Raw genomic sequence first — 17,042 nt, 5'->3', positions numbered from 1 at the left:
GGTCTCTGCCCCTGCAATACAAGGAGTCCTCAACTTTTAAACAGAGGTTTGTTATAAGTCAGTTACTGGTTACTCGGAGTGTAATTTTTTAGATAAACCTTGGAATAAACGATCACTAAATTCCTAGACTAGTCCACCCATATGTATTTGCACTCGTAAAATTGGCCAAAATATACTGCATGAAAGAAGTATAAACAATGCTGATATACTGGCAATTAAAACACAGTTGCCTCTGGAATAGCGCAAGCTATTCTCATGAAATAGAATGGAGAGAGACTCTTAGAGCTCCTTGGGAAGGGATTGGAAGTGAGCGGAGAAGAAGGAGAGTAAGCAGGATTTGTGTTGATGGTTGAAAGATGTGGCCAAAGGTGGAATAATAGAACTGGATGTGTGGAGGCACACAGCCGAATAGATTAGGCAGGGTAGCCAAAAGCAATTTATGATTCTTCTGAGGATGTGAAAATGAGACGGTGGAGAAGATTCACTTCTTGAAACCAGTCAGGGTAGGCACATTGCATTTCAGAGTAAACTTGAAAGAATTCGGAAAAATAACATCTGTTGCAATAAAATGGTTGTTTGGCAATTAAAGGCTAAGAACTCATTTAGTCTTGGCACCCCACCAATCACTAAGGAGACAGGTGGGTCACGATGTGGAAGGACAGCAGGTTTCACGCTCCACAGTACATGTTGACCAAGTCTTTCTCCCTGTGGTGGACTGGGATTAAGATCTCTGTTCCTTATCAGGCTGCAAAACCCAGCCCAGTGACCCACCCCAGAGCCTTAGTGCTTCCCTTACCAAGGGATGTTTGGTCCCATTTCCCCAATATTATGCAATGTGATATTTTGGGGGATTAACTGTAAATACAACAAAAAGAAAAGAACCTTCCTCCTTACTCTGGACAAGCAATATTAGAAAAAAATGGTTTTGTTTTTTTTTTTTTTTTGGTCAAAAGAATCTACTGCTATGATCCATTTATGGATCAAGCTTGCTTGATGGCATGAGATAGAGCAAGGAGCTAAATATGTCTGGATGAGATGGTTGTTCTATAGACCCAGAGGGGAAAACTGTAAATTTAGAAAACCAATTCTTTTTAAAAAAATATTTTTAATGTTTGTTTATTTTTGAGAGAGAAAGAGAGAGATCACGCACATGTGCAGGAGTGGGGAGGGGCAGACACAGAATCTGAAGCAGGCTCCAGGCTCCAGCTAACAGCATAGAGCCTGATGTGGGGCTCAAACCCATGAGCTGCAAGATCATGACCTAAGCCAAAGTCAGAAGCTTAACCAACCAAGCCACCCAGGCACCCCCCAATTCTTTTTAAAGCGTTCCCCTAGCCTGATTAGTTATTATACTCTCATCCAATGCAGTTATTCATTTGCCTTTTGTTATAGTTACCATTACGTATGAAATTCATGCTGTCATTTCTTTGGCTTAATTTCTTAGGTCTATAATACAGTAACTGTTTATTAATATTTACAGTGACATCACCTCTACATATTAATGTCCATTTTATAATGTCTTTCTTATTTTAACTTCTGACTGTTAAATTAACAGATATTGATGAATGCAAGGTTATTCATGATGTTTGCCGAAATGGGGAATGCATCAATGACAGAGGATCATATCATTGCATATGTAAAAATGGCTACACTACAGATATAACTGGAACTTCCTGCATAGGTAAGTGCTGTATTTTTGATGTTCAGATAATTATTCTGAGTGGAAATTATATATTATGGGAAAAAAATATAAATCCTCAAACTGAAACACTAAAAAGCCTATGTAATTTCATAGGAAAACATAAGACAATGATCAAAGACAACACAGAGTTTACCTTTTCTTTTCTCAAAGCTAAAATTCTCTGTTAGACCCTGTGGGTACTGACCATTATTTTAGGGTGGATGGTCACACTGTCTCTTTTTGATCATAGATCTGAATGAGTGTAACCAGGCCCCCAAACCCTGCAATTTTATCTGCAAAAATACAGAAGGGAGTTTCCAGTGTTCTTGCCCGAAAGGCTACATTCTGCAGGAGGATGGAAGGAGCTGCAAAGGTAAAGTAGAATTTGCCAGCACCCACTCACCTGCCTTCTGGGCACATGGTTGTATTCCTTGTGCATTTGAGGAATCCATAGGCAAGCTGAAAAATCCCCCCACTGGCAAGAGGTGCTTCCCTGGAGTTAGTTCCTCCCTGGGACCTCCCTGCCACCCACTCCTATGCTGGCTGGCTGGAGGTTGAGGCCAGGGAGATTGCTGGGGACCTCTGGCAACAGCCATCCTCACTGCCTGCCCCTTGGGCATCCATAGGAGTGGCCCATGAGGGTGTCGGAGACAGCAGAGCCAGCTCTGTAAGGCCCAGGTGGGGCAGATTCCTACTTGATTATTTCCTTTCTGCTTTCTGTTTATCATATTTAGATAGCCAATCTATCCAACAACTAGAGCCCAAGCCTCCAGCATTGTCCATCCTCAGATTAATCGGTGCCTAGAAGACATTGTGCCTACCTAAGTAAACACTTTGTCTAGGTTTTTGTTCTGCCAAATAGGGCCATTCCTTCCCTCCAAGAGCTTATCTAAGCCATAAATATCATAAAGAATTAAGAAACAGCAGAACTTTATGTGGAAATCCCTCCTCAACCAGAAGTTACCCTTTGGAAAATTTCGTTGGTGTAAATTTACTCCAAGAAACATCTTCCTCAACAATACGAACTTCACATATTGAGTGAATAACAGCACAAGTGAATCAGACTTAAGGGTAATTTTAAAAGGGAGGGATTTGGAACAGGAAAGGTAGACCAGATGGTAGAATAAGAGCTAGAAAGTACTGCCACGAAACCTTGATGGAGCAAAAAGCAAACAAGGGAAGTTAAATGGTGGGGTGGAATGGAAGTGGAGAGCAAAGAGAATTAGGACCCTCAACCCCTTTCTTGTGTCTGCTTAGAGAGAATTAAGAGGCTTATAATATAGGATGACATAATGAACAATGCATGAGGTTTCCCTATGCAGCACAAATCCTATATAATCCTGTAATTTGGGGAGAGGAAGTTGAGAGACGTAGTTAAACATTCTGACTCTCTTAATATAAGAGTTGTTTACAGCTTTGTTCTTCTCAAGCATAGAACTTCTCAGTCTGTGGATCACAATGAGCTCTGGGCAAGGTAAGGCTAGAGCTCAGAGCAATAAACTTATTCATGGAAACAGAGAACCAAATTAAAGAGAAAACACCTCTCAGCGTGGATACTATCTGTACCAAGCAGAACAAATTTACAGCATTTTTCTAGCCTGTGGGAGCAGAAAATCCTTAAAAATGTCTAAAAAGAGAAAAACTGGAAATTAAATGTACTATAGTAACTGTGTTTTTTCACAATGTAAAAAAGCACAAGTAACAGTTTCTTTGTGGTTTTAGGAGTGGGAAGAGCAGGGACATGACTTTTACAGATCCTTTTACAACATAAGTCCCTTTCTCCTATTGTTCTCATGAGGTCTAGATTCTTCCACATACTTGGCACATAGGACTAAAGATCAAACCGTGTGGTGCAGATACATGTACTATTGAAACTGACAGAAAAGAGCCTCAAAGGATAGCCCAGGGGAGATGTGGGACCAGCACTTCCCCCCTGAGAGCTGGGTAGGATCCAGATAAGAGGAGAGAAGGGGAGCCAAGATGTGCTTGGAGGTGAGAACAGCAAGTGTTGCTGTTCTTAATATGTTGTAGTTAGAAAATAGTGTCAGAAATCACTGAGCTGTCTCCCTCACCTGTGTGCAGGTAAGCTTCAGCAAATGTGTGACAGTGCTCTAGCAAGGCTCGTTGAGTCATAGAAAGGGGAGGCCACCCTTCTGTCAGGAGGCGCAGAGCTGCTGATAATGTAGAAACCAGAAAAGCAGAAACAGCAAGCCCCACAGCTATGTAAAGAGCATGGGACTGGCTCCATTTTGAGAGAAGTCAGCGCTGGGAGAAATATGGGGGCTCGGGGGTTCTTTTGGTTTAGGTCCCCTCCAGATGTTACTCTAGACAGGAACTGGCACTTATCTTCAGCTGCAAGCACAGCTCTGTGTGCAGTGACCAAACAAGGTAGGAAGGTAGATTGGTTCCTGAATACACCATGATTTTTTTTTTTATATTAATATTCAGCTAAAAGCTGGAACATAGTTTGTATCTCTTGATGTCTTTAAACAGCAGTGGAGTTGAGAATGAGCCTAGAAATTCCGGCAATGAGGAAAGAAGCCTGGTCAAAGCGGAGGATTTTATTGAAATATGGAAAATAATGTTGCATAAATACTGTAGGCAGTTTTTAAATCTGCTATTGGCTTATCAGAGTGAGTTTTTCTTACCTTTGCTTCCTTCTTCGTGATTGCTCAATTTTGTTTTACCAAAGGAGAATCTCTAAAAAAAAAAAAAAAAAAAGAAGTCAGTTTGGTTTGATTTGCTTTGGTTGAACACCTCATTTGAGCAGACTCAAAACAGCAAACAGAAAAGACCTAAGCAAACAAATTAATTTCCAGCCTCAACATTTCTTTTTGTAATTCAACTTGAAGATATCTTTTCAGCACTCTGGAAAATTTTGAGAATCCCTAATCTTTTACTTCATTGTGTAATCTATTTAAAATGTCACAATTTATTTGAAATTCCTTTGTTGATAAATTCCTACATTCCTCTCACGGAAGGGAATTGGGATTTCCTTGGATCCCCCAAAGAGCTACATTTTTTGGTCTAAATGGAGACCACATTTTATCTTTCAAACCTTTATTTGCTTGATTACTCCCAGCCATTTACTGCATCTCTATTCTGGCCACAGTCATTGGAGACATACAAGTCAGAACTCAGAACTCCTTCCTAGGGCAGTTGCTAGGTACCTGTGCTCTCAGTTTGACTCCAATACTCATCTTACATATTTTTTAATAGATCTTGATGAGTGTGCAACTAAGCAGCACAACTGCCAGTTCCTGTGTGTTAACACCATCGGCAGCTTCACATGTAAATGTCCTCCTGGATTTACCCAACACCATACCGCCTGCATTGGTAAGTGGAGAGGAAAATCCCTATAGGAAACGTAGCTGTTCCTTTAAGGAATTGTTTTCTAGTTCCTCTGTTGGGATAAGAAGACAAAAACTCAAAAAAAAAAAAAAAGTGAGTACAACAGAAAGTGAATCATCCCTCTCTCTTCCTTTTAAACAACAGAAAGTGAGTTCAGTCCATTTTAATTCCCACTTTTCCCCAACTGCTTCTTATAGATAACAATGAATGCACTTCTGACATCAACTTGTGTGGGTCTAAGGGTATTTGCCAGAATACTCCTGGGAGCTTCACCTGTGAATGCCAGCGAGGATTCTCTCTTGATCAGAGTGGCGCCAGCTGTGAAGGTGGGTAGGGGCCTCAGCTTGATGCAGCTGGTAATTCCTGGTGGAGATAATCTGTGTGACTGTCAAAATCTTCATTATCACCCTCTGTGGGATAGCAGAACAGAGCACAGGACTATCACCCAACTGAAGATGGGGAATATTTTTCCTGGTTGGCACAGGTATCATATCTTAGAGATCCATCTTTTGTCTCATGCTTGATCATGTCTAAACCTGTGCCTTTCCTCAATATGTGAAGACTTTATCTGCTCAGTTATTAATGTAATCTAATAGGGCATGAAATAGTCAAGAAAAATAGCTAGGTTCCCGAATTTGATCCATTAATATTCTAGTCATTGGATCCAGAGTCATAAAAGAATTCCCCTAATGTGGATTAAATATATGAAGAATGACTCTTCTGATAATAATATAATTAAAATTTTGAAATTTTTTGTAGGATTTTATTTTTGTACTGACATCTTTTGGTTTCTAACTCTAGCATGAATACAAAAATACAAATAATTTACACAGCTATTCCGTAGAGTACTCTTGTGCCTTACATTAGTTTCTTCATCATTTTTACTTGCCGACTTTACCAGGGATATCTAAATGTCTTTTTCCTTGGACTTATCAAAAGCTCCAGAGCACATATTCTTGAAGTTTTGGTGGAAGAATACTTTTTTAGGGGTCAGATTTCTTATTAAAATTGACTTTCCCTTTACCATGCATATAAATGTTGCTTCAGAGACCAACTCTGAAACAAATGTTGATGTGGCTTAAAGCTGGCTCTACTTTATTTTTTTTTTTTTTAAGTTTATTTATTTTGAGAGAGAGAGAGGGAGAGTGAGCAAGAGCACAACTATGGGAGGGACAGAGAGATAGAGGGAGAGAGAGAGAGAATCCCAAGCAGGCTCCGTACTGTCAGTGCAGAGCCCAATGCAGGACTCAGTCGTATGAACCAGGAGATCGTGACCTGAGCCGAAATCAAGAGTCAGATGCTGAACTGACTGAAGCGGCTCTCCTGTCCTTCTCAGATGTGGATGAGTGCGAAGGAAACCATCGCTGTCAGCACGGCTGCCAGAACATCATTGGGGGCTACAGATGCAGCTGCCCCCAGGGCTATCTCCAGCACTACCAGTGGAACCAGTGTGTCGGTAAGTAGTTTTTCCTTGTTACTATGGTGAATCACCACTGGCTCCTGTGAGTCAAAATACTGCTTTCTTTCTGAAAACTTTAAACGTGTCATTAAATCAACAATATTCACTTAAAATTGCCCTCACCTGCTTGGAATCAGAGGAAAGTTGTAGCCTTTGCAAAATAGCAAATGAAGAAAAAAGATAATGATGAAGGTACTTGGAGAGCATCGGAAATGAAATGCCCCTAGAATCCCTTCACTCTCAGTGTCCCCCTGCTCTTCTGCTGCATGGAGTCACTGGCCCACACTGCAGGTACACATGAGGGCCAACAGAATCCTACCTCAGCCTGAAAAATATCAGCCAGCCAGAGGCTATTTTCAGTGACTCTCGGCCTGAAGACACAGAAGTGGTTCCATTCAGCTCTACACATCTTTTGGGGCAGAGTGTGAGCAGCAGACACAGCAAATTTTTTCATCATCACCAAATTCTTTTGAAAATTAAGGGAGACTCATGAACTTATTAAATTGAAATTATGTAATTTTTGATTTCATAATGTCATGGGAAAATAATCTTAATGCACACCAGAGAATCCAAACACTGTGAGTTTAGAGGGACCCCGGATCCATTTATCCCAAACTCTTGATTTTACTATAAAGACCTCAAAGCCCAAGGAAGAAAAGAAGTCTGTCCTTAACCTGGTTCCTTTGTGACATGCCTGCAGCTGGAGCCCCAGGCCCCTAACTTCCTGACTTAGGGCTGCCTTTCAAGTGTCATGTTCACTTGTTTTTTTGTTTTGTTTTGTTTTTCATTCATCAAGCCTCTACACAGCACCACTGCAAGCTTGGTGCTCAGGTGAGCTGTTCTAGCTGCCACACTCTTGGGAAGAGAGCCTTCCTTAGCAAAGAGGCAAGGATTACTGTTTCGTGGGTGGCTGCTCCACATCTCAATGCTTTGCTTTATTCCAAATGAAGATACATTTGGTGTGTTTTAACTTATCAGAACTGGATCTCTCTCATTTGGTTTGATTCTTTTCAAGGCACGGTTTTGCAGAAGTGAGTAGGGTTGGCTAAAAGGACACCAGTGCTGGAAGAGTTTAGACTACACAACTTACTGACAGCCTTCCTCTCCTCTTCCTACCTTTAGTCCAGGAATAGTGGAGATTGACAGGTCATGTCTTCGTTGCCTGGAGGCTCTCCTTTGGCCCCATGAAGATCATCTCTGGCTGGGAGTTCTAGAATAAATAGATTAAGAAGCAGTAAGAGGTTTGGGATTTTTTGATGTCCAAAAGATACTAGCCCAAACTGGGCTCATAATTCTTGAGAATGAGCATTGCCTTGGGCCAGAATGGCTTCCCCAGAGATGTACAAAGCAGAGATCTTTTGAACCAGCCCTCTCTGGATCCTCACTCATAGGCAGCCAGAATTTCACTCTTAGAAGATGGATGGGTTTAGGGTCAGGGGCCACTGCAAGGGGCCACTGCATCTCATTGTTTTCTAGAAAATATCAAACTTCCAGGTGGAGTTGGAGTTGAGCCATGTTGACCCAGAGAAAATTTGTAAAAGAAAGCCCCTCCTACATTTTCGAATTCTCTTACTGGTTCTCCCTTAACACCACAGCTAACAAACCCTATACAAGCCTAATGCTCAAAAATCTGATTTTACAGGACAGAGTGGGTAGGTTTCAGTCTGCTTTCAAGGAGGGTGTTTGGAGAATCTAATGCTGTTTCGATAAAATTAAAATGTCTCTTTTTCTAAAAAAGGATAAAACTCTCACCAATTTTAAGTATTAACTGATAGTAAAACAAAGATTTTGGAGTACAGAAAAATTGCTCCTGGAGCCTTTTGGTCCAGGGTGCACAGGATGGAAATGGTCAGAAGAGTGCAAAGCATGTTAAACAAATCGTGTTGGTATATTGATGAAAAGGGTGAGTACACAAACAGACTATTTTCAAGCAATAAACACTGAACATTTGCCAATTTCTTATCTTCATTCCTGCTCTGCTCCATCCCAGTTCTCTAATGCAGATAAGCAAGTTTAATTTAAACTTTATTAGACTTTCAAGGAATAAAAAAAGGTATAGTAAAATAGAAAAGAATGTGAAAGAGGAGGAGGAGAGTTCTTGGCTGGGATAGATATTTATACTAACACAGATAGATCCTCAAGGCTAGAAAGACCCTTACAGATTATCTAGTCTGGCCTCATTCCCAAAACACAAATCCTTCCCTAAACTCCCTTGGTTGTCCTAGTTTGACTCAAATACCATCTTGAAGGGCATTCACTTTCTCCCAAGATAGCCCAATTTAGGTATAGAAAACTTTAATTCTTAGAAATGTTTTTGTTTTCATAGAAAATGAACTATTCCTCCCTCTACTTCTAACCATTGGTCCTATTTCTGTCCTTTGGAACAATACAGAATAAATCTAAGTTTTATTTTGATGGGTCTTGTCATACATATACAGACATGGGCCTTAGAGATTTTATCAGAGTCCCAGCAGGAAATGGATGGCTGAGCCCAACCAAAAGTATGGGACAAAGGAGAGAAGCCTGTTGATGCTCCATGCAGCTCAGCCTCCAGGGTCTGGAGATAGACATGAGGGACAAGGAGAAGACATCCAGCCCAGGGATATTCTTTCCACCAGTGTAAACCCCCTAATTTCCTCATTCATTCCTTGGTGCCCATAGTCTCCACTGGTATCTGTCACACACTTCATCTCTGATTTAAACTAAGGGGAAAAGAACAAAGACAATGGCATATTTATTTCTGTTCTAGGAACCTTGGAGCCTAAATGATCTTAAGTGTATACTTGAGAGTCCTTGGACATAAAGGTTCCAAAACAGACCTGTAGCTAGGCACTGAGCCATAGCGGGCTTTCTTATTGTATATCTATTCCTTCCACACAGGAAAGAAGGAGAGAAGGGAGAGGAGGAAGGAAGGGATATATAAGGAATAATATAAATAGTATACATATGCAATCACCCTGTGCCCACCATTTTTATGCACCTGTTTCTCTAACTTAAAAACAGATTTTTCTTAGAAACAATTTTGTTCTGTATAAAGGAATCTACTTTAGCAAATAAGGTAAAACCAATTAAAGGGCAAAGGAAGTACCAGTTTAAATGGTGATTAGTCTCGGGGCGCCTGGGTGGCGCAGTCGGTTAAGCGTCCGACTTCAGCCAGGTCATGATCTCGCGGTCCGTGAGTTCGAGCCCCGCGTCAGTCTCTGGGCTGATGGCTCAGAGCCTGGAGCCTGTTTCCGATTCTGTGTCTCCCTCTCTCTCTGCCCCTCCCCCGTTCATGCTCTGTCTCTCTCTGTCCCAAAAATAAATAAACGTTGAAAAAAAAAATTAAAAAAAAATTTAAAAAAAAAATTAAATGGTGATTAGTCTCTTGAGAGATATTGTGGTCTAAAGGAAAGCACGTGACTGCTGTCGTCAGACAGACCTGGGTGTACATCTCGGTCCTGCTGCTGCTGTCAGGAGACCTCAGATGGGCTTTGTGAGCTCACTTTCTTTATCAGTAAAACAGGGATTATAATACCTTCTGCCCATAATTTTCAGGAAGGTTAAGTAAGTGAACGTGAGGCACCTCGTATTCTGTCATGCAATAGGCATTTAATAAATGTTAGCTACGTTTAAGTTTCCCCCCCTCCTCCCTTTCATTGGAAGTATTTGCTGAGTGAGGTGCAGGCCAATCTCCCTGCGTTCAAATGAACATATGCCTGAAAATGGGCCACAGCAATTAAGAAATGTCTTACCAGCAAGCTTGCAACCTGCCCTTATGAAGGCAGGCCTACAAAAATCTATTTGAGATTTAAAAAAAGTATAAATTAGAAATAGATACTCAAGGTTTTTCCCCTCAAGTTGATTTTTCAAGTCAGATTTCTTTTTCCTGCTTTTTACCATCAGACTTGGCAGGTCCCCGTGGGTAGCCAGTCCTGCAGCATCTGTCTCTATTGTGGGTTTTTTCCAATTATTGCTCGTGAAGTCTGCACTGAATCTCTTCCAGCCATACTTTGCTTTAGACACGGCCCAGACACTCTGGGCAGGAGGCTGGTTTGGATAAGGGGGGGCCCGTTCAGAGATGGGAGCAGACATACCAGAAGGCACTATTCATCCCCAGGACAAGCACCTGGGGGCTTTTGCAGATTTTTGAAAAGGAAGTACAAGCAGGGCAGACACTTCCTGCAGGATGTCAGCCCTTGCCAGCCCTGCACATCCTGAAAACGGAGGACTGGAAAAGCAGCCTCCAGGAGGATGGCTGGTCTCTGCTTCGGAGACTGTGGTCCCGTTCATGGAGAACTGCAGGACTCCTTCCCTCCCACCCTGAACCTTGAACCAGCCCGGCATTCTTCACAGGAGGCTCGTGTGGTGCGGAACGCACTAGTGTTGGCTTCAGCTGAGAACTGGAATCTGTCGGCCCTCGGAATGCCATCCCCTAATGCGCTCCACGTGGCACATTTGACCTCAGCGACCACATTTGCCTACTGCATGGCGAGAGGCCACGTCCACGTCCGCATCCCCCTCTCCCCACCCCAACCACCTCGGCCCGCCCTACCTTCCTGAGTGCTGGCTGAGAGCCAGCTGGCCAGCGGTCCCCAGTAGAGACGTCTGGCCGGTGTCACACACACAGTGTCTTCTGGTTTTCCCTGCAGATGAGAACGAGTGCCTCAGTGCACACATTTGTGGAGGAGCCTCCTGTCACAACACTCTGGGCAGCTACAAGTGCATGTGCCCCGCCGGCTTCCAGTACGAACAGTTCAGTGGAGGGTGCCAAGACATCAATGAATGTGGCTCTTCGCAGGCCCCCTGCAGTTACGGCTGCTCCAACACTGAGGGTGGCTACCTGTGTGGCTGCCCACCTGGTTACTTCCGGATAGGCCAAGGGTAAGCACTGCTTTTCCAGGCCGTGGCCAGAGGCTCTCTTGTTCCTAATATCAGTAAGTATATTTAACTCACAGTGACCCATCCTAGTCAAGAAGAACCATACTTTTCATAATCCTGGAGTTAATTCTGGTTAGCTCTGCAAAGGTTTTAGGCTATATTATTTGAAAGGAGACATCAAAATTTCTAGAAATTCATAGACTCTGAAACCAATTGTAAATACCTTGATATATGGTGTCTCTATCTCATTCTCTTGATCTTCGCATCTTGTTGGGAAGTGATTCATTTCTCTAGAAATGCAGGGGCTGACCCATGACAGAACTGGACTCACACTGCATATTGCTGATCTCCCCTTCTCCTGAGGCAAGCAGGATCCTCTCTTGACTTAAAATGCCTTCTCCTCTAGCTACCATTAGGAGAAATCACAAAGATACCTGGCTTTAAAATACATTTTACATCTCAGACTTAAGTTTACATAAAGAATTACCAAAAGAGCATAAAATACGAGAGCTAAAATAATTATTGTATCCTCCTGGTAGAATACTTTACCACATTGTATGTGTGACTGTTGGGGAAGAAAAGACATATTTTTTTTTTTAGCCAGTAATTTAAAAGTTTAGTGGTAAGTTTTCACTGTGTAGGCCTTTTTTCCTGCTGAATTAATCTAGAGTTGGATGTCCATGTAGTGTTGTCTATGCTGTTAAGGAACTCAAATTTTAACATTTTCATTAGGAACACATAGACATGAAATATACATACACACATACACATCCCACAAAATCACATATTCCATAATACACATATATGTATATATCAAATTAGTGTAATGTACTGGCCTTTGATTTCTTGACACACAAACATCAAGCGATTCATTTTGGGTCTGTGTAGACTTGAAGGTGAAAGAATGTTTCATGGGAAGCACACAGAATGCCAGCAATAGGAAACAAATTCCCAGATGTTTGTGTCTGGCTCTCAGTAGTCTCATTCTTTATAAGTTGAATGCCAGAACCATTTTCCCAGCAAAAATTGTGACACTCCAAACTGGCTTCTGGCCAGTGGGACTTTGTAGTCACACTTCTTGTAAGTGGTGTTCCAGGGATATGAAAATACTGGAAAGGAGTTCTGAGAAAAGAACCAAAGCCTGCAAATTTGGGATTTTTCTTCCAATAACTTAATCATTATGTGAATAGACACACACACACACACACACACACACACACACACACACACATGATGAGCAGTCATCATTTCATCCATTTTGTTTCTGCACATTTCATGCAGCAAGATAAAGGAAGAAAAAAGGAAAAGTACTGGGCTCTGGCAGGATTGCAAAAACTAGTATGAACCCATACATTGCTGCAAAACACAAAAAGTAGTCTGCTTATCGGCATTATATTTTGAATCTCAAGAGCATCAAGAAAAATGGGTTATAAAAATAGGCCAATTAATACAGAAAAAGTGATAAATATTTGGTCTTCATTGTGACCCATTAGTGGAAATCTACCCACTTCTAATAGTTTGCGCTTCTCTATGAATCACTAGAGTGGACCCTGCCCCAAAATAAAGACTCCTAGGATCATTCAGATATTTCAACACATTTTGAAAAAGGAGCCTGGTAAATACATTCCAAGAGGCCTATGAAATAGTAAGCAGAATAACAAAACAAGGTACTTGTGAAACATGCAAGCCTCCCTTCGTAACTTGGCTTTGATAACTGAAAGGCAAAGAAAAACAGCTGAACTAGTTCTCTCTTGGGCATGGGTTTGTTTATCCAGCCTCACATGAGTCAGCGCCAATGGCCCTAGTGGTTTTGAATGACTTGAAACAATTTCCCATAGTTGGGCAAGCTCTAATACATGCATTTTATACATTGCACATCTTTACAGTTTATTTCTAAGTCAACTTCAGTTCTACCTAGAACTTTCTTTATACCTTCAGTAGCTTCAGCCAAAATGAGTGGTCAAACAATAGAAAGTGCTCAGAAGCTGAAGTGATGAGGGCTGGTGAGTGTGGTAGTGGTGGAGGTGGTGGTGATGGGGTCATTGAAACAGGAAGAGGACAAGGAACTGAACACAGACATCTCATACCTTTCTCACTTTCTGTTTCATAAATAGAAGACATTTTTCTTTACCCTCCCAAGTCACATGATCTCCCTCATCCCCCACTCTTCCTCTTTCTACTCCATGTCCCCTCCCCAGCAGCATAAGGACAGCAAAACACCTGGTACAGTGGGGGAGGGGGGCAGAAATGTAGGGGCAAATAAACATGCAAAACAGGACCTTGAGAGATAGTAGAAAGGAATCCACTCCAGGAACTGGGACTCAGAGCCTAAACACAGAGGACTTCAGTGTGGCTCTCAGAACCAGCCAGTCACCTAATGGATGAATAATCAATGTCTCAGTGTCACCAGGTGGGGTCCACACTTCACCAGAACTCTTGCACCACCTCCCTCATCTCCCAGTTCTAATGCAAAAGGGCTGTGCTTCCCTTCCACAGGCACTGTGTTTCTGGAATTGGCATGGGCCGAGGAGGCCCAGAGCCACCTGCCAGTGGTGAAATGGATGACAATTCTCTCTCCCCGGAGGCTTGTTATGAGTGTAAGATCAATGGCTACCCCAAACGGGGCAGGAAGCGGAGAAGTGCAAATGGAACAGATGCCTCCAACATTGAGGTAGGTCAGAAGGTAGTTTCTCCTCATGTCTCCTGTTGCAGAAGGGCCTTCCAGATGCCTGTGGTTTCCTCCAAGGATGTTCCAAAGTGTGAAAAAGCTCCCTGGGGAGAAAATCCAGACATTCCCTGAGCTCTAGGCTGCATTTTACAAGAGTCTGTGGGACTCTCTGGAGTTTCTTGCTGCTTTTAGGGAGTGGCCATTCGAAGGTTTTCACATACTTGCTCATTTCCTCTGTCTCGCCAAAAAGAAAGTCAAACACCCACCCAAAGTCTGCTGAAAAGCAAGGTCTGAGATCCAGGACAGCAAGTGGGCAGAATCGTGAAGTGACATAGTGCTCTCTCCACGGGGACGCCAAGTTCGGAAAGCTAGAGGCTCCTCTACTGAAAAGAGCCATGTGGAGTGTGAGGGAACTTGGATTCTAGACAAAAACAACATGGAGCTCAAGCAGCCTGGTTTTCTTAGCCTACGGCTGCTGCAGCCTTTCAGTCAACTCAGAAATGCACAGATATTCACCCAGACCTCTGGCTCCAGGCCCGGAGAATCCAACACATGTGGTCCCAGAGAGGCAAGCAAGAAGCCAGGTGAAAAGCATTGAATATTAGCAGATCATCAGAGTCAGGAAGTAGGTTCCTAGGCGTGTCCTTCAGAGGAGATGATTTTGTGTCAGTGAACAAAATGGAAATAGGCTGGTTCTTTCTTAGCATTGGTGCTCCAACTCATCCGCTGTGGTTTGGGAAAGGAGATAAGTCTACAGAAAGAAAATAGTCTATTGAAACAGTGGTTTCCAACCTCGAGCATGCGTCTGAATCATCTGGAAGCCTTGTTAACATGGAGTTTGGGGAGACACCCCCAGGGTTTCTGATTCAGTAGGTCTCAGGTGGCACCGAGAATTTGCGTTTCTCAGATTCCCCGGTAATGCTGATGCTGCTGGTCCAGGGAGTACACTTTGGGACACCTGCATTAGAAGACCACCAAGTCATTTCAACTTGACTTTCCTCTTGACAGTTTAATGTTTTTTATTATTATAAATATGTGCCAGTTTAACACATTTGTGATTTAAACAAAGTGTTTTATGAAAATCCGCATTTTCGACATGGTATATACAACATGAAAAGGCTGTATTAGTGGGAGATTCGAGTCACTTTTTCCTTAATATGAGAAATAAGTGGCATATTTTCAATTAATTTAACACACTGCCATGTGTCTTTCCAGGACCAGCCTGAGATAGAAACCAACGTGAGTCTCGCAAGTTGGGATGTTGAGAAGACGGCCATGTTTGCTTTCAATATTTCCCACATCAGCAACAAGGTCCGAATCCTGGAACTCCTTCCGGCCCTGACGACTCTGACGAATCACAACAAATACTTGATCGAATCTGGAAACGAAAATGGCTTCTTCAAAATCAACCAAAAGGAAGGGATCAGCTACCTCCACTTCACCAAGAAGAAGCCAGTGGCTGGAACCTATTCATTACAAATCAGTAGTACTCCACTTTATAAAAAGAAAGAACTTAATCAGCTAGAAGATAAATATGACAAAGACTACCTCAGTGGTGAACTGGGTGATAATCTGAAGATGAAAATTCAGATTTTGCTTCATTAATTCACCATACAGAGACCAAATAATTAAAAAAAGAAAAACAACCAACGATAGATAGGTAGAACTGAATTTTTCCCCCAATCAGAATCTTCATATCATAGGTACAATCTTTCACCAAATAAATTTCTATAAATAAGCACTATTCTTATATTACAAAAAGTGAGGTACAGGTGACTACCCTAGTTCAAAACAACCACTTTCTCAGGCTTCTCATGTGTGTAGCTGAGCTACCTTGTCATATGTGTTGACTCTTGAAAACTGGGACACGTATTTTATTGGGGGTCTGCCATTCCTGCTGACGTGTCATCCTTCTAGCCGATGTACAGGAATGTGCTTTCAATCGATGGACTGCTCTGTATTTTCCAAATTTTTAAACTTTGCTTCTCCAAATACAAGTACTAGGTTGGCCAATTATAATATCTATTTGGTGCTAGTAAATTCTCAAACTAGATCTATAAATGCACTGTAATATTTACACAACTTAGAAACCAAATTACAAATATTCAGTTCAAATACTTCATTAATTTCAATCAACCAAAGTTAGTTCAGTAGCTTATCTCAGTTATGAGCATAATACATTACATGTAAATTAAGTGTGTGTATACTGTAATCGTGCTATTTTTTATCATTGAAACATTTATAAACTAGAATAATAATGCCCTTAATGTGAGGGTTTGTAATGGTGCTTATTAAGACCAAAGACTTGTTAATTGTATACACCAAGTGGTAAGGAAATTTCTGTGACTGGCCCATGCGTGCATGGAGGTCTGGGAGGACCAAGCAGCAGCCTCAGCAGCCAGAGGATCACCAGTGCATCCTTCATCACACCTGTGCAATATGCCAAGATTACCCTCGGTCATTCCTGTCAACAAGGGGTCCATGTCATAAATGTCACAATAAAACAGTCTCTCTTTTTTTAGTGTACCCTTGGCTTTGTGTTCTTGCATGGACGCGTGATTTGAGGGGGCTTTTCAGAGGCTAAATAGAGTTTCCTGAATTTAAATTATCCTGGGTGTGGTAGTGATAGCTTCAAAAGGTGCCAAATGTATAACCACTAGCAGAAAAATTAACATATTTGAGTTAGTCCCTTGTTTTTATTCATTAATGACAGCAGAGTTCTTTCTCGCCAATGAGAAATTTAGACTGTAGCATCATTTCTAAAACATGACCTAATTAATCTTGTGACTTTTAAACCACTAGATTTAAGTATTTTAGGATATCAAGTTCAGTCATTGTCTTAGAGCACATGTGTTTCATTATAAAAGATTTATCATGCCCTCTCCCCTCAAATAGTGTTGGCAAGCCTTAGATGCTTCATCCTTTCCCCCCCAAACATCTGTTGTTAGTCATCGCTAGTCTAATTACAAAAGGATAATCCCAAATTGATTCCAATTGAATGCTATATCGCTCTTGTTTTTTGA

The 17,042-nt window shown here is 41.8% G+C and overlaps 1 protein-coding gene across 2 annotated transcripts in view; it reads left to right on the top strand.

The window, feature by feature from the left end:
* The window catches only part of FBN1 (fibrillin 1), a 234,571-nt gene extending 218,026 nt beyond the window's left edge, over positions 1-16,545 (top strand). For both annotated transcript variants that reach the window (XM_086710629.1, XM_025918911.2), the window contains 8 exons: positions 1,556-1,681; positions 1,932-2,054; positions 4,901-5,017; positions 5,230-5,358; positions 6,369-6,488; positions 11,123-11,354; positions 13,848-14,022; positions 15,235-16,545. In XM_086710629.1, coding sequence (XP_086566755.1) covers positions 1,556-1,681; positions 1,932-2,054; positions 4,901-5,017; positions 5,230-5,358; positions 6,369-6,488; positions 11,123-11,354; positions 13,848-14,022; positions 15,235-15,624 — 1,412 coding nt within the window. In that variant the 3' untranslated portion in view covers positions 15,625-16,545. The remainder of the gene's footprint in view (positions 1-1,555; positions 1,682-1,931; positions 2,055-4,900; positions 5,018-5,229; positions 5,359-6,368; positions 6,489-11,122; positions 11,355-13,847; positions 14,023-15,234) is intronic.
* Positions 16,546-17,042: the final 497 nt, after the last annotated feature.

The sequence above is a fragment of the Puma concolor genome, chromosome B3 (assembly GCF_028749965.1).
Source record: "Puma concolor isolate L17-30 chromosome B3, mPumCon1.1.hap2, whole genome shotgun sequence".
NCBI lineage: Eukaryota > Metazoa > Chordata > Mammalia > Carnivora > Felidae > Puma > Puma concolor.
Note: the sequence above shows the minus strand (reverse complement) of the source record. Positions and strands in the feature narration are given on the sequence as shown.